We start from the raw sequence: 18,070 nt of genomic DNA on the forward strand, positions 1-18,070 counted from the left end.
GACACATGCACATTTGTGGCCTGCTGGAGGTCATTTTGCAGGGCTCTGGCAGGCCCCCTGCTCCTCCTTGCACAAAGGCGGAGGTAGCGGTCCTGCTGCTGGGTTGTTGCCCTCCTACGGCCTCCTCCACGTCTCCTGATGTACTGGCCTGTCTCCTGGTAGCGCCTCCATGCTCTGGACACTACGCTGACAGACACAGCAAACCTTCTTGCCACAGCTCGCATTGATGTGCCATCCTGGATGAGCTGCACTACCTGAGCCACTTGTGTGGGTTGTAGACTCCGTTTCATGCTACCACTAGAGTGAAAGCACCGCCAGCATTCAAAAGTGACCAAAACATCAGCCAGGAAGCATAAGAACTGAGAAGTGGTCTGTGGTCCCCACCTGCCGAACCACTCCTTTATGGGGGTGTCTTGCTAATTGCCTATAATTTCCACCTCTTGTCTATTCCATTTGCACAACAGCATGTGAAATTTATTGTCAATCAGTGTTGTAACCTAAGTGGACAGTTTGATTTCACAGAAGTGTGATTGACTTGGAGTTACATTGTGTTGTTTAAGTGTTCCCTTTATTTTTTTGAGCAGTGCCCCCCCACACACACACACACACACACACACACACACACACACACACACACCACACACACACACACACACACACACACACACTTTTTCCAACAATAGTTTACAGACAGATAATTTCACTTATAATTCACTGTATAATTCCAGTGAGTCAGAAGTGTACATACACTAAGTTGACTGTGCCTTTAAACAGCTTGGAAAATTCCAGAAAATGATATCATGGCTTTAGACGCCTCTGATAGGCTAATTAACATAATTTGAGTCAATTGGAGGTGTACCTGTGGATGTATTTGAAGGCCTACCTTCAAACTCAGTGCCTCTTTGCTTGACATTATGGGAAAATCAAAAGAATTCAGCCAAGACCTCAGAATTTTTTTTTTTTTTAGACCTCCACCTCCCCAAGTCTGGTTCATCCATGGGAACAATTTCCAAACGTCTGAAGGTGCCATGTTCATCTGTACAAACAATAGTATGCAAGTATAAACACCATGGGACCACGCAGCCGTCATACCGCTCAGGAAGGAGATGCGTTCTGTCTCCTAGAGATGAACGTACTTTGGTGCGAAAAGTGCAAATCAATCCCAGAACAGCAGCAAAGGACCTTGTGAAGATGCTGGAGGAAACAGGTACAAAAGTATCTATATCCACAGTAAAACGAGTCCTATATCGATATAACCTGAAAGGCCGCTCAGCAAGGAAGAAGCCCCTGCTCCAAAACCACCATAAAAAAGCCAGACTACGATTTGCAACTGCACATGGGGACAAAGATCGTACTTTTTGAAGAAATGTCCTCTGGTCTGATGAAACAAAAATATAACTGTTTGGCCATAATGACCATCGTTACGTTTGGAGGAAAAAGGGGGAAGCTTGCAAGCCGAAGAACACCATCCCAACCGTGAAGCACGGGGGTGGCAGCATCATGTTGCGGGGGTGCTTTGCTGCAGGAGGGACTGGTGTACTTCACAAAATAGATGGCATCATGAGAAAGGAAAATTGTGTGGATATATTGAAGCAACATCTTAACCTGTTAGGGCTAGGGGGCAGTATTGACACGGATGGATAAAAAACGTACCCGATTTAATCTGGTTACTACTCCTGCCCAGTAACTAGAATATGCATATAATTATTGGCTTTGGATAGAAAACACCCTAACGTTTCTAAAACTGTTTGAATGGTGTCTGTGAGTATAACAGAACTCATATGGCAGGCCAAAACCTGAGAAGATTCCATGCAGGAAGTGGCCTGTCTGACAAGTTGTGTTTCATCTGGGCTCTTTTTATTTAAGATTTAGGATCTTTGCAATAACGTGACACTTCGTACGGCTCTCAGAGCCCGGGAAAAAGCTGAAGGATATCGAGGCAGGCTCTGGCTGAAACACATTATCGCGTTTGGCAAGTGGCCGCTCAGAGTACTGTGGGCTTAGGCGCGTGCCCGAGTCGACCGAATGCTTTATTTTCTTTCCTCTGTTTACCTAAATGCATATTCCCGGTCGGAATATTATCGCTTTTTTTACGAGAAAAATGGCATAAAAATGGATTTTAAACAGCGGTTGACATGCTTCGAAGTACGGTAATGGGATATTTAGAATTTTTTTGTCACGAATTGCGCCATGCTCGTCACCCTTATTTACCCTTTCGGATAGTGTCTTGAACGCACGAACAAAACGCCGCTGTTTGGATATAACTATGGATTATTTTGAACGAAACCAACATTTGTTATTGAAGTAGAAGTCCTGGGAGTGCATTCTGACAAAGACAGCAAAGGTAATAACATTTTTCTTATAGTAAATGTGACTTTTCTGAGTGCTAAACTTGCTGGGTGTCTAAATAGCTAGCCCTGTGATGCCGGGCTATCTACTGAGAATATTGCAAAATGTGCTTTCACCGAAAAGCTATTTTAAAATCGGACATATCGAGTGCATAGAGGAGTTCTGTATCTATAATTCTTAAAATAATTGTTATGCTTTTTGTGAACGTTTATCGTGAGTAATTTAGTAAATTCACCGGCAGTGTTCGGTGGGAATGCTAGTCACATGCTAGTCACATGCTAATGTAAAAAGCTGGTTTTTGATATAAATATGAACTTGATTGAACAAAACATGCATGTATTGTATAACATAATGTCCTAGGGTTGTCATCTGATGAAGATCATCAAAGGTTAGTGCTGCATTTAGCTGTGGTTTGGGTTTATGTGACATTATATGCTAGCTTGAAAAATGGGTGTCTGATTATTTCTGGCTGGGTACTCTGCTGACATAATCTAATGTTTTGTTTTCGTTGTAAAGCCTTTTTGAAATCGGACAGTGTGGTTAGATTAACGAGAGTCTTGTCTTTAAAATGGTGTAAAATAGTCATATGTTTAAAAAATTGAAGTTTTTGCATTTCTAAGGTTTTTGAATAACGCGCCACGGGATTACACTGGCTGTTACGTAGGTGGGACGATTTGGTGCCACTTATCCTAGAGAGGTTAAGGCAACAGTCAGGAAGTTAAAGCTTGGTCACAAATGGGTCTTCCAAATGGACAATGACCCCAAGCATACTTCCAAAATTGTGGCAAAACGGCTTAAGGACAATGAAGTCAAGGTATTGGAGTGGCCATCACAAAGCCCTGACCTCAATCCCAGAACTGGGCAGAACTGAAAAAGCGTGTGCGAGCAAGGAGGCCTACAAACCTGACTCAGTTACACCAGCTCTGTCAGGAGGAATGGGCCAAAATTCACCCAACTTATTGTGGGAAGCTTGTGGAAAGCTACCCGAAATGTTTGACCCAAGTTAAACAATTTAAAGGCATTGCTACCAAATACTAATTGAGTGTATGTAAACTTCTGACCCACTGGGAATGTGATGAAAGAAATAAAAGCTGAAATAAATAATTCTCTACTATTATTCTGACATTTCACATTCTTAAAATAAAGTGGTGATCCTAACTGACCTAAAACAGGGAATTTTAACTAGGATTAATTGTCAGGAATTATGAAAAACTGAGTTTAAATGTATTTGGCTAAGGTGTATATAAACTTCCGACTTCAACTGTATTTTTTCTTACATTGTTACCCCAGGAAATCCTAAGTCTTATTACATACAGCCGGGAAGAACTATTGGGTATAAGAGCAACGTCACTTACCAACATTAAGACCAGGAATACAACTTTCCCGAAGCAGATCCTCTCTTTGGATCACCACGCAGGACAATGGATCTAATTCCAGCAGCTGACCGAAAACAACAGCGACGCAGAAGGGGCAGATGGAGCGGTCTCCAGGTCAGGCTTCGTAAACGGGCAACATCGCTCTCCGCTCCAGAGTATACTACTCACCAATGTCCAGTCTCTTGACAACAAGGTAGACGAAATTCGAGCATGGGTTACCTTCCAGAGAGACATCAGAGATTGTAACATTCTCTCCCGGGATATGTTATCGGAATCGGTCCAGCCACCGGGCTTCTACATGCATCGCACCGAAAGAGATAAACACCTCTCTGGGAAGAGGAAGGGCGGGGGTGTATGCTTTATGATTAACAACTCATAGGAACTCAAGTCCTTCTGCTGCAGTTCAAGCGAACACCAAGACCTCAAGGAACTTCACTGGACTCCATGTAAACTGGAAACTATATACTCGGAGGGCTGCATTTATTGTAGCTGGGGATTTTAACAAAGCAAATTTGAGATCAAAGTTATCTACATTTTATCAGCATATTGATTGCACAACACGTAGGGCTAACACTCTCGACCACTGCTACTCTAACTTCCGCGATGCATACAAAGCCCTCCCCCGCCCTCACTTCGGCAAATCCGACCACGACGCCATCTTGCTCGTCCCGTCTTATAGGCAGAAACTCAAACAGGATGTACCAGTAACGAGAACCATTCAATGCTGGTCTGACCAATTGGAAGCCACGCTCCAAGATTGTTTTGATCACGCGGACTGGAATATGTTCCAGTCAGCCTCAGAGAACGACATTGATCTATACGCTGACTCGGCGAGTGCGTTTATAAATAGGTGCATTGGAGATGTCGTACCCACTGTGACTATTAAAACCCAGCCTAACCAGAAACCGTGGATGGATGGTTGGCATTCGCGAAAAACAGAGTGCGATCCACCGCATTTAACCATTGAAAGAGGTCTGGTGATATAGCTGAATATAAACAGTGTAGTTATTCCCTCCGCAAGGCAAAACAAGCGAAATGCCAGTACAGGGACAAGGCGGAGTCGCAACTCAACGGCTCAGACACAAGACGTATGTGGCAGGGTCTACAGGAAATCACGGACTACAAAAACAAAAACAGCCACGTCACGGATACCGACGTCACGCTTCCAGACAAACTAAACACCTTCTTTGCCCGCTTTGAGGATAATACAGTGCCACCTTCGCGGCTCGCTAACAAAGAATGTGGCTCCCCCCTCTCCTTCTCAGTGGCTGACGTGAGTAAAACATTTAAACATGTTAACCCTTGCAAAGCTGCTGGCACAGACGGCATCCCTAGCCGCGTCCTCAGAGCATGCGTAGACCAGCTGGCTGGTGTGTTTACAGACATATTTAATCGCTCCCCATCCCAGTCTGTTGTTCCCATATGCTTTAAGATGGCTACCATTGTTCCTGTACCCAAGAAGGCAAAGATAACTGAACAAAATGACTACAGCCCCGTAGCACTCACTTCTGTCATCACGAAGTGCTTTCAGAGGCTAGTCAAGGATCATATCACCGCCACCTTACCAGCCACCCTAGACCCACTTCAGTTTGCATACCACCCCAACAGGTCCACAGATGATGCAATCGCACTGCACACTTCCCTATCCAATCTGGACAAAAAGAATACCTATGTAAGAATGCTGTTCATTGACTACCACAGTACCCTCCAAGCTCATCATCAAGCTGGAGGCCCTGGGTCTGAACCCCTCCCTGTGCAACTGGGTCCTGGAATTTGATGGGCCGCCCCCAGGTGGTGAAGGTAGGAAACAACATCTCCACTTCACTGACCCTCAACACTGAGGCCCCACAAGTGTGTGTGCTCAGCCCTCTCATGTACTCCCTGTTCCCCCAACGACTGTGTGGCCATGCACGCCTCCAACTCAATCATCAAGTATGCAGACAACACAACAGTAGTGGGCTTGATAACCAACAATGACGAGACAGCCTACAGGGAGGAGGTGAGGGCCCTCGGAGTGTGGTGTCAGGAAAACAACCTCTCACTCAACGTCAACAAAACAAAGGAGATGATCGTGGACTTCAGGAAACAGCAGAGGGAGCACCCCCCTATCCACATCGAAGGGTGAGCAGTGGAGAAGGAGGAACAGTTTTACGTTCCTGGGCGCACATATCATAGACAAACTGAAATGGTCCACCCACACAGACAGTGTGGTGAAGGTGGTGCAACAGCGTCTCTTCAACCTCAGGAGGCAGAAAAAATGTGGCTTGTCACCCAAAACCCTGACAAACTTTTACAGATGCACAATCGAGAGCATCCTGTCGGCTGTATCACAGCCTGGTACGGCAACTGCACCGCCCTTAACCGCAAGGCTCTCCAGAGGGTGGTGCGGTCTGCACAACGCATCACCGGGGGAAAACTACCTGCCCTCCATGACACCTACAGCACCCGAAGTCACAGGAAGGCCAAAAAAGATCCTCAAGGACAACAACCACCCGAGCCACTGCCTGTTCACACCTCTATCATCCAGAAGGCGAGGTCAGGACAGGTGCATCAAAGCTGGGACCAAGAAATTGAGAAACAGCTTCTATCTCAAGGCTATCAGACTGCTAAACAGCAATCACTAACTCAGAGAGGCTGCTGCCCACATTGAGACACAATCACTAGTCACTTTAAACAATGCCACTTTAAATAATGCCACTTTAATAATGTTTACATATCTTACATCACATGTATATACTGTATCTACTGCACCGTCCCTATGCCGCACGGCCATCGCTCATCCATATGTACATATTCTCATTCACCCCTTTAGATTTGTGTGTATTAGGTAGTTTTTTGGGAATTGTTAAGATTATTTGTTAGATATTACTGCACTGTTGGAACTAGAAACACAACCATTTCGCTACACTCGCATTAAGATCTGCTAACCATGTGTATGTGACCAATAGAATTTGATTTGATCAACCAAAGGAATCTCTTTGTTCACAGACTTTGCCCGCAAAAAACTCTAACGACCAAAAAGTGGATAGTGGAACAATAATTCTATCATCAAGAATGTGGGTAATGATAAGTGGGGACCTAAAGAATAATCATGTCATATTGTTTTTCATTTTGTGATGTCATTAGTAAGGTTATGAAGGAAATACTGTAACTTGAAAAGTATTTACACTTCCGGTATGAAGTCTCCATCTAATAAGATAATTGTTTTTGAGAATACCTTGCACAGTAACAAGCCACGCCCCGAGTGAAGTCAGAAGAGCGTGTCAGTGTGATGGAACCGCCTTTTTCGACCAGAATGCTTAAAAGGACTGGCTAAGATTTAACATATCAGACCAAAGAGACCGAGACCATGGTCCACACGTTGAAATGGTTAGAAACTCAAACTCTAGTCACGAGGTGAAGAAAATGAACTTACCAGACCAGGACACCGCCAGTCTATAGCTGGGCGTATAAAGTTTGGAACTTTGACTATCTACCCAAGGAAGAGGAGAAGGAAACTCCTCTCTCAGACAATCACGGGTTCGGCTAAGTAGCTGTTCTTAGGAAACAGCCCATTGAAGCCACAAACAACTAAGGACAATCAGAGCAGGTACAAGGTACAAGGAAAAGCTCACCAAACCAACACTATTCCGAAGGAGGGCTCACTTCGACAAAGAAACGGCAAACGGCATTCAACACATAAATACATTCATTACTTCATATTCCGAACGGGCGGCAGTTCGTGTGCAAGGTATATGATTAATGTGAGGACAGTCCTAGAATGTATCACTTTGTCTCCCTCGCTCTTCCCCCTCTCCATCTAACGTTATGTTGTAACAAGCCATCATATCTTGTCAGTCCACTTTGTCTCATGTAAGTGTGTATTCGGTCTTATTATTTAGTTAGCTAGTAGATAAATAATTAAACCAATTTGTATGGTACGCAATGATCAGTAAAGCTGGGGTTCTTGCAGATGCAAGGTTACGACAGTTCAAAATGAGACTTACATGAGGTAATGATTAATAAGTGACTTATCGATATACAACTTATCTTCTAGAGTTGAATTCGGGAGATGGTAACTCGTTAAACCACTTCTTCCGTGGTGCCCCAAATTCCTAATGAGTTAATTGTTACATGATTAATAACATTTAAAAAAAGGTATCCATTGTTTTTTTATTTTTTTATTTTTTTTTTAATCGGGTAACAATTAAACGTAGTTAGTGTATTAAATAAATCATCAGATTAATGAAAGTCAAGTCACGACAGCACTGACAGAACAACAGAGTTCGTTGTATGAGAAGGGAGAACTTGCAAGAAGGACAACAGTCTCTAGAGCACTTCACCAATCTGAGCTTTATGGGAGAGTGGCCAGATGGATGCAACTCCTGAGAAAAAGACACGACAGTACGTCTGGAGTTTGCAAAAAGGCACGTGGTCTGTGGAGACAAAAATGTAACTCTTTGTCCTGAATGCAAAGCACTATGTCTGGAGAAAACCAGGCACAGCCTATCACCCTCTTAACACTATCCCTACCATGAAGCATAGTGCTGGCAGCATCATTCTATGGGGATGCTTTTCAACGGCAGGGACTTGAAGACTGGTAAGGATAGAGGGAACAATGAATGGAGCCAAATACAGGGAAATCCTTGATGAGAACCTGTTACAGAGTGCAAACGACCTTAGACTGGGGCGAAGATGTACGTTCCAAAAGGACAATGACCTCAAGCATACAGCCAAAGCAACGCTGGAATGGCATTAGAACAATAATGTGAAAGTCCTTGAGTGGCCCAGCCAAAGCACAGACTTGAATACCATTGAAGCTGTTCACCACCGCTCCCCATCTAACTTAAGAGTTTGAGAAAATCTGTAAGAAAGAAAGGGACAAAACCCCCAAATCCAGATGTGAAAAGCTGATAGAGACATACCAAAGACGACTCAAAGCTGTAATCACCGCTAAAGGTGCTGCTACATTCAGGGTTATGTAAATTAGATATTTCCTTTTCAATAAATGTGTTAAAATGTCTAAAAACAGGTTTTCACTGTCATTATGAAGTATTGTGTAGTCAATTTATTCCATTTTGAATTCAGGCTGTAACACAACAAAATGTGTAATAAGTCCAGGGGTATGAATACTTTCTGAAGGCACTGTATGTTTAAAGGCAGAGCTGTTTAGAGACAGTGCTGTGTTGAGAGGCAGAGACAGTGCTGTGTTGAGAGGCAGAGACAGTGCTGTGTTGAGAGGCAGTGCACTGTTTTGGGGTAGAAACAGAGATATTTAAAGACTGAGGCAGAGACGAGCGGTTTAGAAGCATCGCTGTTTAAAAGCAGAACATCTGTTTAGAGAACGAGAAGCGAGAGACCGAGCTGTTTAGAGGCAAAGACAGAGCGGTTTAGAGACAGAAACAGAGCTGTTGAAAGAGGCACATAAACTCAGCAAAAAAAGAAACGTCCCTTTTTCAAGACCCTGTCTTTCAAAGATAATTGGTAAAAATCAAAATAACTTCACAGATCTTCATTTTAAAGGGTTTAAACACTGTTTCCCATGCTTGTTCAAGGAACCATAAACAATTAATGAACATGCCCCTGTGGAACGGTCGTTAAGACACCAACAGCTTACAGACGGTAGGCAATTAAGGTCACAGTTATGAAAACTTAGGACAATCAAGAGGCCTTTCTACTGACCCTGAAAAACAGCAAAAGAAAGATGCCCAGGGTCCCTGCTCATCTGTGTGAATGTGCCTTAGGCATGCTGCAAGGAGGCATGAGGACTGCAGATGTGGCCAGGGCAATAAATTGCAACGTCCGTACTGTGAGACACCTAAGACAGCGCTACAAGGAGACAGGACGGACAGCTGATCGTCCTCGTAGTAGCAGACCACGTGTAACAACACCTGCACAGGATCGGTACATCCGAACATCACACCTGCGGGACAGGTACAGGATGGCAACAACTGCCCAAGTTACACCAGGAACGCACAATCCCTCCATCAGTGCTCAGACTATTCGCAATAGGCTGAGAGAGGCTGGACTGAGGGCTTGTAGGCCTGTTGTAAGGCAGGTCCTCACCAGACATCACCGGCAACAACGTTGCCTATGGGTACAAACCCACCGTCGCTGGACCAGACAGGACTGGCAAAACGTGCTCTTCACTGAGGAGTTGCGGTTTTGTCTCACGGGGTGATGGTCGGAGTTGAGTTTATCGTCGATGGAATGAGCGTTACACCGAGGCCTGTACTCTGGAGCGGGATCGATTTGGAGGTGGAGGGGCATCATCGGACTGAGCTTGTTGTCATTACAGGCAATCTCAACACTGTGCGTTACAGGGAAGACATCCTCCTCCCTCATGTGGTACCCTTCCTGCAGGCTCATCCTGACATGACCCTCCAGCATGACAATGCCACCAGCCATACTGCTCGTTCTGTGCATGATTTCCTGCAAAGACAGGAATGTCAGTGTTCTGCCATGGCCAGCGAAGAGCCCGGATCTCAATCCCATTGAGCACGTCTGGGACCTGTTGGATCGGAGGTTGAGGGCTAGGGCCATTCCCCCCAGAAATGTCCGGGAACTTGCAAGTGCCTTGGTGGAAGAGTGGGGTAACATTTCACAGCAAGAACTGGCAAATCTGGTGCAGTCCATGAGGAGATGCACTGCAGTACTTAACGCAGCTGGTGGCCACACCAGATACTGACTGTTATTTTTGATTCTGACCCCCCCCTTTGTTCAGGGACGCATTATTCCATTTCTGTTTGTCACATGTCTGTGGAACTTGTTCAGTTCATGTCTCAGTTGTTGAATCTTATGTTCATACAAATATTTACACACGTTAAGTTTGCTGAAAATAAACGCAGTTGACAGTGAGAGGACATTTCTTTTTTGTTGAGTTTACAATGCTGTTTAGAGGCATAAGGCTGTTTAGGTCATGTTTAGAGAAAAGTTTTTTAGAGGCAGACAGAGCTGTCTAGAGGCAAAGACCACTGCTTAGAGAGCTGTTTAAAGCCATTGTGAGTATAAGTTTGGCTGTGTTGTACATTACCTGAAGACCTGGGCCCTGGGTTGCCTGTGCACCCGGCCAAAGGTATGCTCCCTGCTGCCTGTAATACTCTGCCACAGCCGCGCTGTATTCTGGGAGCGAGCTCTGCTGCTGAGATGTCTGACCTTTTAGGGCACAAGCGTAAAGACATTGTGAGAAAACAGCATCAAATAACGCTATCACAATCCTATTTGTAACCTTGACTATGTCTAAAGACAACTGACAAAATGAATGAGCCTACAATTTCTTATATTAATCCTCCCATGCTTTGCTGTAGTCATAGACAATAATCTGTGCATGGGTATTTTGGCCTGCAAACACAGAAAGGGCCATTAAGGTGGACATGGAGAATCATAATCATCTGCAATGTCTACTACTGGGGATATACTGCACTAAATGCTGAACCTCAAGCTTTGATGCAGTTGCACTAAATTGTCACAATAAAGCAAAGTTACTGAAAAACAAAACTCTGAATATTGCATTTGTTCGAAAAGTCATATGGGTAAGACAAGGTTGGTACGGTCTCACGAGCACTTGCCTAGCTTTTTATAATACTGCTCCCATGCTTTAGAGTAGTCCATCTGGCCTGCTTGGGGTCCATTGTGACCTGTACCCAAATAATACAACATTCTATTACACATATGACAAATACCAGTGTATTTAAGATGGGCTCTAACATTTGGGGATATGTTCTTGCTATACAGCATTTGGCCCAAACCTGTCAGAAGTCACTTGATTCGGTGAATAGTAGTAAACTTATGTTTTAATTTTCCTCAGAAGCCCTTCTGACAATTTCCTGACAATTTTGTTGTGTTATTTGTGGAACATTTCTGTTTCGCCAACGAAATTGGTTCAAGCCATAGTAGACTACCCCTTTCAATTGGCTTACAAGCAAAATAGGAGTGGATGAACACTAATGTGTACCTACTAGACCTGGTTCATTCTAGGGCTGCATGATTAATCCAATTCACATTGAAATTGCAATATTGACACATCCAATGTCCATATCGCAAGAGGCTGTGTGCGATATTTTGAAACACCCCTCGGCCGCGTGCAACATCTGTTTCTATAGTTTACTCGTTGTTACTTATGATTTTTCAGATGCTCGAGTGGTCTCTCAGTCCTCCAGTTTCCACTAGTTACCACAGCCACAAAGTCAAAATTGGCTATATTGTAAAGATTCATTAACATTGCTTTTTGGTCTTGATTTAAGGTTAGCACCATGGTTAGGTTTAAAATCAGATTTTAAGAAGATAAATATTAGAAATAGGTAGGATTTATGATTTTGTAGCTGTGGTCAAACAGGCAAAGTGTCAATACAGGATTAAGAACTATCGCTGGTCAGATGTAGCAGGGATGGAAAACTAATACGTATTACAAAAGGGAAACCCAGCCACGAGCTGCCCAGTGAGGCAAGCCTACCAGACAAGCTAAATGCCTTTTATGCTCGCTTCGAGGCAAGCATCACTGAAGCATGCATGAGAGCACCAGCTGTTCCAGATGACTGTGTGATCACGCTCTTGGCAGCCAACGTGAGCAGACCTTTAAACAGGTCAACATTCACAAAGCCGCAGGGCTAGACGGATTACCAGGACGAGTACTGAAAGCATGTGCGGACAAACTGGCAAGTGTCTTCACTGACATTTTCAACCTCTCCCTGACTAAGTATAATACCTACGTTTCAAGCAGACCACCATAGTCCCTGTGCCCAAGGAAGCGAAGGTAACCTGCCTAAATGATTACCACTCCGTAGCGCTCACGTCGTTAGCCATGAACTGCTTTGAAAGGCTGGTCATGGCTCACAACATCATCATCCCGGAAACCCTAGACCCACTCCAATTCGCATACCGCCCCAACAGATCCACAGACGACACAATCTCAATCGCACTCCACACTGCCCTTTCCCACCTGAACAAAAGGAACACCTGTGAGAATGCTGTTCATTGACTACAGCGCAGTGTTCGAACACCATATTTCACACAAAGCTCATCACTAAGCTAAGGACCCTGATGGGCCGCCCCCAAGGTGGTAAAGATATGCAACAACTTAGTCCCCTCCTGTTCTCCCTTGTTCACCCACGACTGCAACACCATCATTAAGTTTGCTGATGACACAACAGTGGTAGGCCTGATCACCGACAACGATGAGACAGCCTATAGGGAGGAGGTCAGAGACCTGGCAGTGTGGTGCCAGGGCAACCACCTCTCCCACAATGTGAGCAAGACAAAGGAGCTGATCGTGGACTACAGAAAAAGGCAGGCCAAACAGGTCCAAACACACCAAGACAGTGTTGAAGAGGGCACCGACAACACATTTTCACCCTCAGGAGACTGAAATTATTTGGCATGGGTCCCCAGATCCTCAAAAAGTTCTACAGCTGCACCATCGAGAGCATTCTGACTGGTTGCATCACCTCCTGGTATGGCAACTGCTCGGCATCTAACCGTAAGGCGCTACAGAGGGTAGTGCGTACGGCCCAGTACATCACTGGGGCCAAGCTTCCTGCCATCCAGGAATTATATACTAGGCGGTGTCAGAGGAAGGCCCAAAAAGTCTCCAGTCACCCAAGTCCTAGACTGCTCTCTCTGCTACCGCATGGCAAACGGTATGGGAGCGCCAAGTCTAGGACCAAAAGGCTCCTTAACCTCTCTAGGGTAGGGGGCAGTATTTGCACGGCCGGATAAAAAACGTACCCGATTTAATCTGGTTATTACTACGGCCCAGAAACTAGAATATGCATATAATTGTTTGATTTGAATAGAAAACACCCTAAAGTTTCTAAAACTGTTTGAATGGTGTCTGTGAGTATAACAGAACTCATATGGCAGGCAAAAACCTGAGAAGATTCCAAACAGGAAATGCCCTCTCTGACCATTTCTTGGCCTTCTACACTCTCTTTATTGAAAACTGAGGATCTCTGCTGTAACGTGACACTTCCTACGGCTCCCATAAGCTCTCAGAGGGCGCCAGAACGTTGAATGATGACTTTGCAGGCCATGGCTGAAAAACAGTAGCGCATTTGGTAAGTGGTCGATCAGAGAACAATGAGACGGGGGCGCGCGTGCACAAGAAGAGTCCATTTTAGATTTTTAGTCTTTGAACGAAAACAGGGTTTCCCGGTCGGAATATTATCGCTTTTTTACGAGAAAAATCGCATAAAAATTGATTTTAAACAGCGGTTGACATGCTTCGAAGTACGGTAATGGAATATTTAGAAATATTTTGTCACGATACGCGCCGGGCGCGTCACCCTTCGTTACCCTTCGGATAGTGTCTTGAACGCACGAACAAAACAGAGGATATTTGAACATAACTATGGATTATTTTGAACCAAACTAACATTTGTTACTGAAGTAGAAGTCCTGGGAGTGCATTCTGACGAAGAACAGCAAAGGTAATCCAATTTTTCTTATAGTAAATCTGAGTTTGGTGAGTGCCAAACTTGGTGGGTGTCAAAATAGCTAGCCCGTGATGGCGAGCTATCTACTCAGAATATTGCAAAATGTGCTTTTGCCGAAAAGCTATTTTAAAATCGGACATAGCGATTGCATAAAGGAGTTCTGTATCTATAATTCTTAAAATAATTGTTATGTTTTTTGTGAACGTTTATCGTGAGTAATTTAGTAAATTCACCGGAAGTTTGCGGTGGGTATGCTAGTTCTGAACGTCACATGCTAATGTAAAAAGCTGGTTTTTGATATAAATATGAACTTGATTGAACAAAACATGCATGTATTGTATAACATAATGTCCTAGGAGTGTCATCTGATGAAGATCATCAAAGGTTAGTGCTGCATTTAGCTGTGGTTTGGGTTTATGTGACATTATATGCTAGCCTGATTATTTCTGGCTGGGTACTCTGCTGACATAATCTAATGTTTTGCTTTCGTTGTAAAGCCTTTTTGAAATCGGACAGTGTGGTTAGATTAACGAGAGTCTGGTCTTTAAAATGGTGTAAAATAGTCATATGTTTGAGAAATTGAAGTAATAGCATTTCTAAGGTATTTGAATATCGCGCCACGGGATTCCATTGGCTGTTGAGTAGGTGGGACGATTTCGTCCCACATACCCTAGAGAGGTTAACAGATTCTACCCCCAAGACATAAGACTGCTGAACAATTAATCAAATGGCCACCCGGACTATTTAAATTGACACCCCCTATTAGTTTTTATACTGCTGCTACAAGCTGTCTATTCTCTATGCAGTCACCTTATCCATACCTACATGTACAAATTACCTCGACTAACCTGTACCCCGCACATTGACTCGGTACCGGTACCCCGTGTATACAGCCTCGTTATTGTTATTTTATTGAGTTAATTTTTATATATTTTTTTACTTTAGTTTATTTAGTAAATACACTGCTCAAAAAAATAAAGGGAACACTTAAACAACACAATGTAACTCCAAGTCAATCACACTTCTGTGAAATCAAACTGTCCACTTAGGAAGCAACACTGATTGACAATACATTTCACATGCTGTTGTGCAAATGGAATAGACAACAGGTGGAAATTATAGGCAATTAGCAAGACACCCCCAATAAAGGAGTGGTTCTGCAGGTGGGGACCACAGACCACTTCTCAGTTCCTATGCTTCCTGGCTAATGTTTTGGTCACTTTTGAATGCTGGCGGTGCTTTCACTCTACTGGTAGCATGAGACGGAGTCTACAACCCACACAAGTGGCTCAGGTAGTGCAGCTCATCCAGGATGGCACATCAATGCGAGCTGTGGCAAGAAGGTTTGCTGTGTCTGTCAGCGTAGTGTCCAGAGCATGGAGGCGCTACCAGGAGACAGGCCAGTACATCAGGAGACATGGAGGAGGCCGTAGGAGGGCAACAACCCAGCAGCAGGACCGCTACCTCCGCCTTTGTGCAAGGAGGAGCAGGAGGAGCACTGCCAGAGCCTTGCAAAATGACCTCCAGCAGGCCACAAATGTGCATGTGTCTGCTCAAACGGTCAGAAACAGACTCCATGAGGGTGGTATGAGGGCCGACGTCCACAGGTGGGGGTTGTGCTTACAACCCAACACCGTGCAGGACCTTTGGCATTTGCCAGAGAACATCTTCACAGATGAAAGCACGTTCACACTGAGCACATGTGACAGACGTGACAGAGTCTGGAGACGCCGTGGAGAACGTTCTGTTGCCTGCAACATCCTCCAGCATGACCGGTTTGGCGGTGGGTCAGTCATGGTGTGGGGTGGCATTTCTTTGGGGGGGCCGCACAGCCCTCCATGTGCTCGCCAGAGGTAGCCCGACTGCCATTAGGTACCGAGATGAGATCTTCAGACCCCTTGTGAGACCATATGCTGGTGCGGTTGGCCCTGGGTTCCTCCTAATGCAAGACAATGCTAGACCTCATGTGGCTGGAGTGTGTCAGCAGTTCCTGCAAGAGGATGCTATGGACTGGCCTGCCCGTTCCCCAGACCTGAATCCAATTGAGCACATCTGGGACATATGTCTCGCTCCAGGTCTGGGAGGAGATCCCTCAGGAGCACATCCGCCACCTCATCAGGAGCATGCCCAGGCATTGTAGGGAGGTCATACAGGCACGTGGAGGCCACACACACTACTGAGCCTCATTTTGACTTGTTTTAATGACATTACATCAAAGTTGGATCAGCCTGTAGTGTGGTTTTCCACTTTAATTTTGAGTGTGACTCCAAATCCAGACCTCCATGGGTTGATAAATTGGATTTCCATTGATTATTTTTGTGTGATTTTGTTGTCAGCACATTCAACTATGTAAAGAAAAAAGTATTTAATAAGATGATTTCTTTCATTCAGATCTAGGATGTGTTGTTTAAGTGTTCCCTTTATTTTTTTGAGCAGTATATTTTCTTAACTCTTTCTTGAACGGCATTGTTGGTTAAAGGGCTTGTAAGTAAGCATTTCACGGTAAGGGCTACACCTGTTGTACTCGGCTCATGTGACAAATACAATTTGATTTGATGACCCTGTCCTCCTGCACCCGCTTCGAACACACACCAAGACCACCCCCTGCCACTCAAGCAGGTAGTACAGTTTCTGACTGTCCAAAGTTATATTCACACAGTCCGCATGCAGTTCTTATATTAATGCATGCGGTATTGCAAACAGACTTGTCCAATTTGTGAAAACAATGCAGCTTTCCAATTGCTTCTTAATATGCATCTATATGTTTTCTATTTTTACTTTGTGAATCTTACTCTCTGAAAAAAGCTTGTTAGTTGAGGTACTTTTTTTTTTAGCAAGCTGTATCTAGCCACTAATGCTAATTCGACTGAGCTAAATAAATGTGGTTTTAAATTATTTTACCAGATAAATTGACTGAGAATACATTCTTGTTTACAGCAACGACCTGGGGAATAGTTACAGGGGAGAGGAGGGGGGGATGAACGAGCCAGCTTCAGCGGCCAGCCAGCAGTTGGATGCAGGGTGGTATGCTGCTGGCAAGAAATTTGGCTAGCTCACAAACGTTAGCTATCTAATACAGACTGGTACCAGTGGTGGTGTAGATCTGAACGTTTGCTCTACGACATGTTCTGAATGAAACTCCTCTGCTTTTTCATTCATTGCAAAACACCGTATTCCAAGTGCCCACTCTATTCCCAACATCAAACTAGAAAATGATATTTCCTTAAGAAAATGTGTGCTTGTTTGTCTTGAACTATGGTTGTGAAGGAAGTTGTCATGAGGTTTAAAAACCTTTGTTGTAGTAGTAGTAGTAGTAGTAGTAATGGTAGTAGTAATGGTAGTGGTAGTAGTAATGGTAGTAGTAATGGTGGTGGTAGTAGTAGTAGTAGTAGTAATGGTGGTAGTAGTAGTAGTAGTAGTAGTAGTAGTAGTAGTAGTAGTAGTAGTAGTAGTAGTAGTAATGGTGGTGGTAGTAGTAGTAGTAGTAGTAGTAGTAGTAGTACTAGTAGTAGTGATGGTGGTAGTAGTAGTAGTAGTAGTAGTACTAGTAGTAGTGATGGTGGTAGTAGTGATGGTGGTAGTAGTAGTAGTAGTAGTAATGGCGGTGGTAGTAGTAGTAGTGGCGATGGTAGTAGTAGTAGTGGCGGTGGTAGTAGTAGTGGTAGTGGTAGTAGTAGTGGTAGTGGTAGTAGTAGTGGTAGTGGCGGTGGTAGTAGTAGTAGTGGCGGTGGTAGTGGTAGTAGTAATGGTGGTGGTAGTGGTAGTAGTAATGGTGGTGGTAGTGGTAGTAATGGTGGTGGTAGTGGTAGTAATGGTGGTGGTAGTGGTAGTAATGGTGGTGGTAGTAATGGTGGTGGTAGTAATGGTGGTGGTAGTAATGGTGGTGGTGGTAGTAATGGTGGTGGTGGTAGTAATGGTGGTGGTGGTAGTAATGGT

The 18,070-nt window shown here is 44.3% G+C and overlaps 1 protein-coding gene across 6 annotated transcripts in view; it reads right to left on the reverse strand.

Annotated features, from left to right (window-relative positions):
* LOC100196681 (far upstream element-binding protein 3) overlaps window positions 1-18,070 on the reverse strand; it is a 131,014-nt gene that overhangs the window by 44,405 nt on the left and 68,539 nt on the right. For 3 of the 6 annotated variants that reach the window (XM_045714895.2, XM_014191990.3, XM_014191991.3), the window contains exons 16-17: window positions 11,273-11,341; window positions 10,738-10,859 (exon numbers count right to left, since the gene is read on the reverse strand). The exons of 1 other annotated variant lie outside the window; for it this stretch is intronic. In XM_045714895.2, coding sequence (XP_045570851.1) covers window positions 10,738-10,859; window positions 11,273-11,341 — 191 coding nt within the window. The remainder of the gene's footprint in view (window positions 1-10,737; window positions 10,860-11,272; window positions 11,342-18,070) is intronic. 2 more of the 6 variants (XM_014191992.3, XM_014191993.3) reach the window with 1 other exon arrangement.

The sequence above is a fragment of the Salmo salar genome, chromosome 03 (assembly GCF_965601325.2).
Source record: "Salmo salar chromosome 03, fSalSal1, whole genome shotgun sequence".
Taxonomy (NCBI): domain Eukaryota; kingdom Metazoa; phylum Chordata; class Actinopteri; order Salmoniformes; family Salmonidae; genus Salmo; species Salmo salar.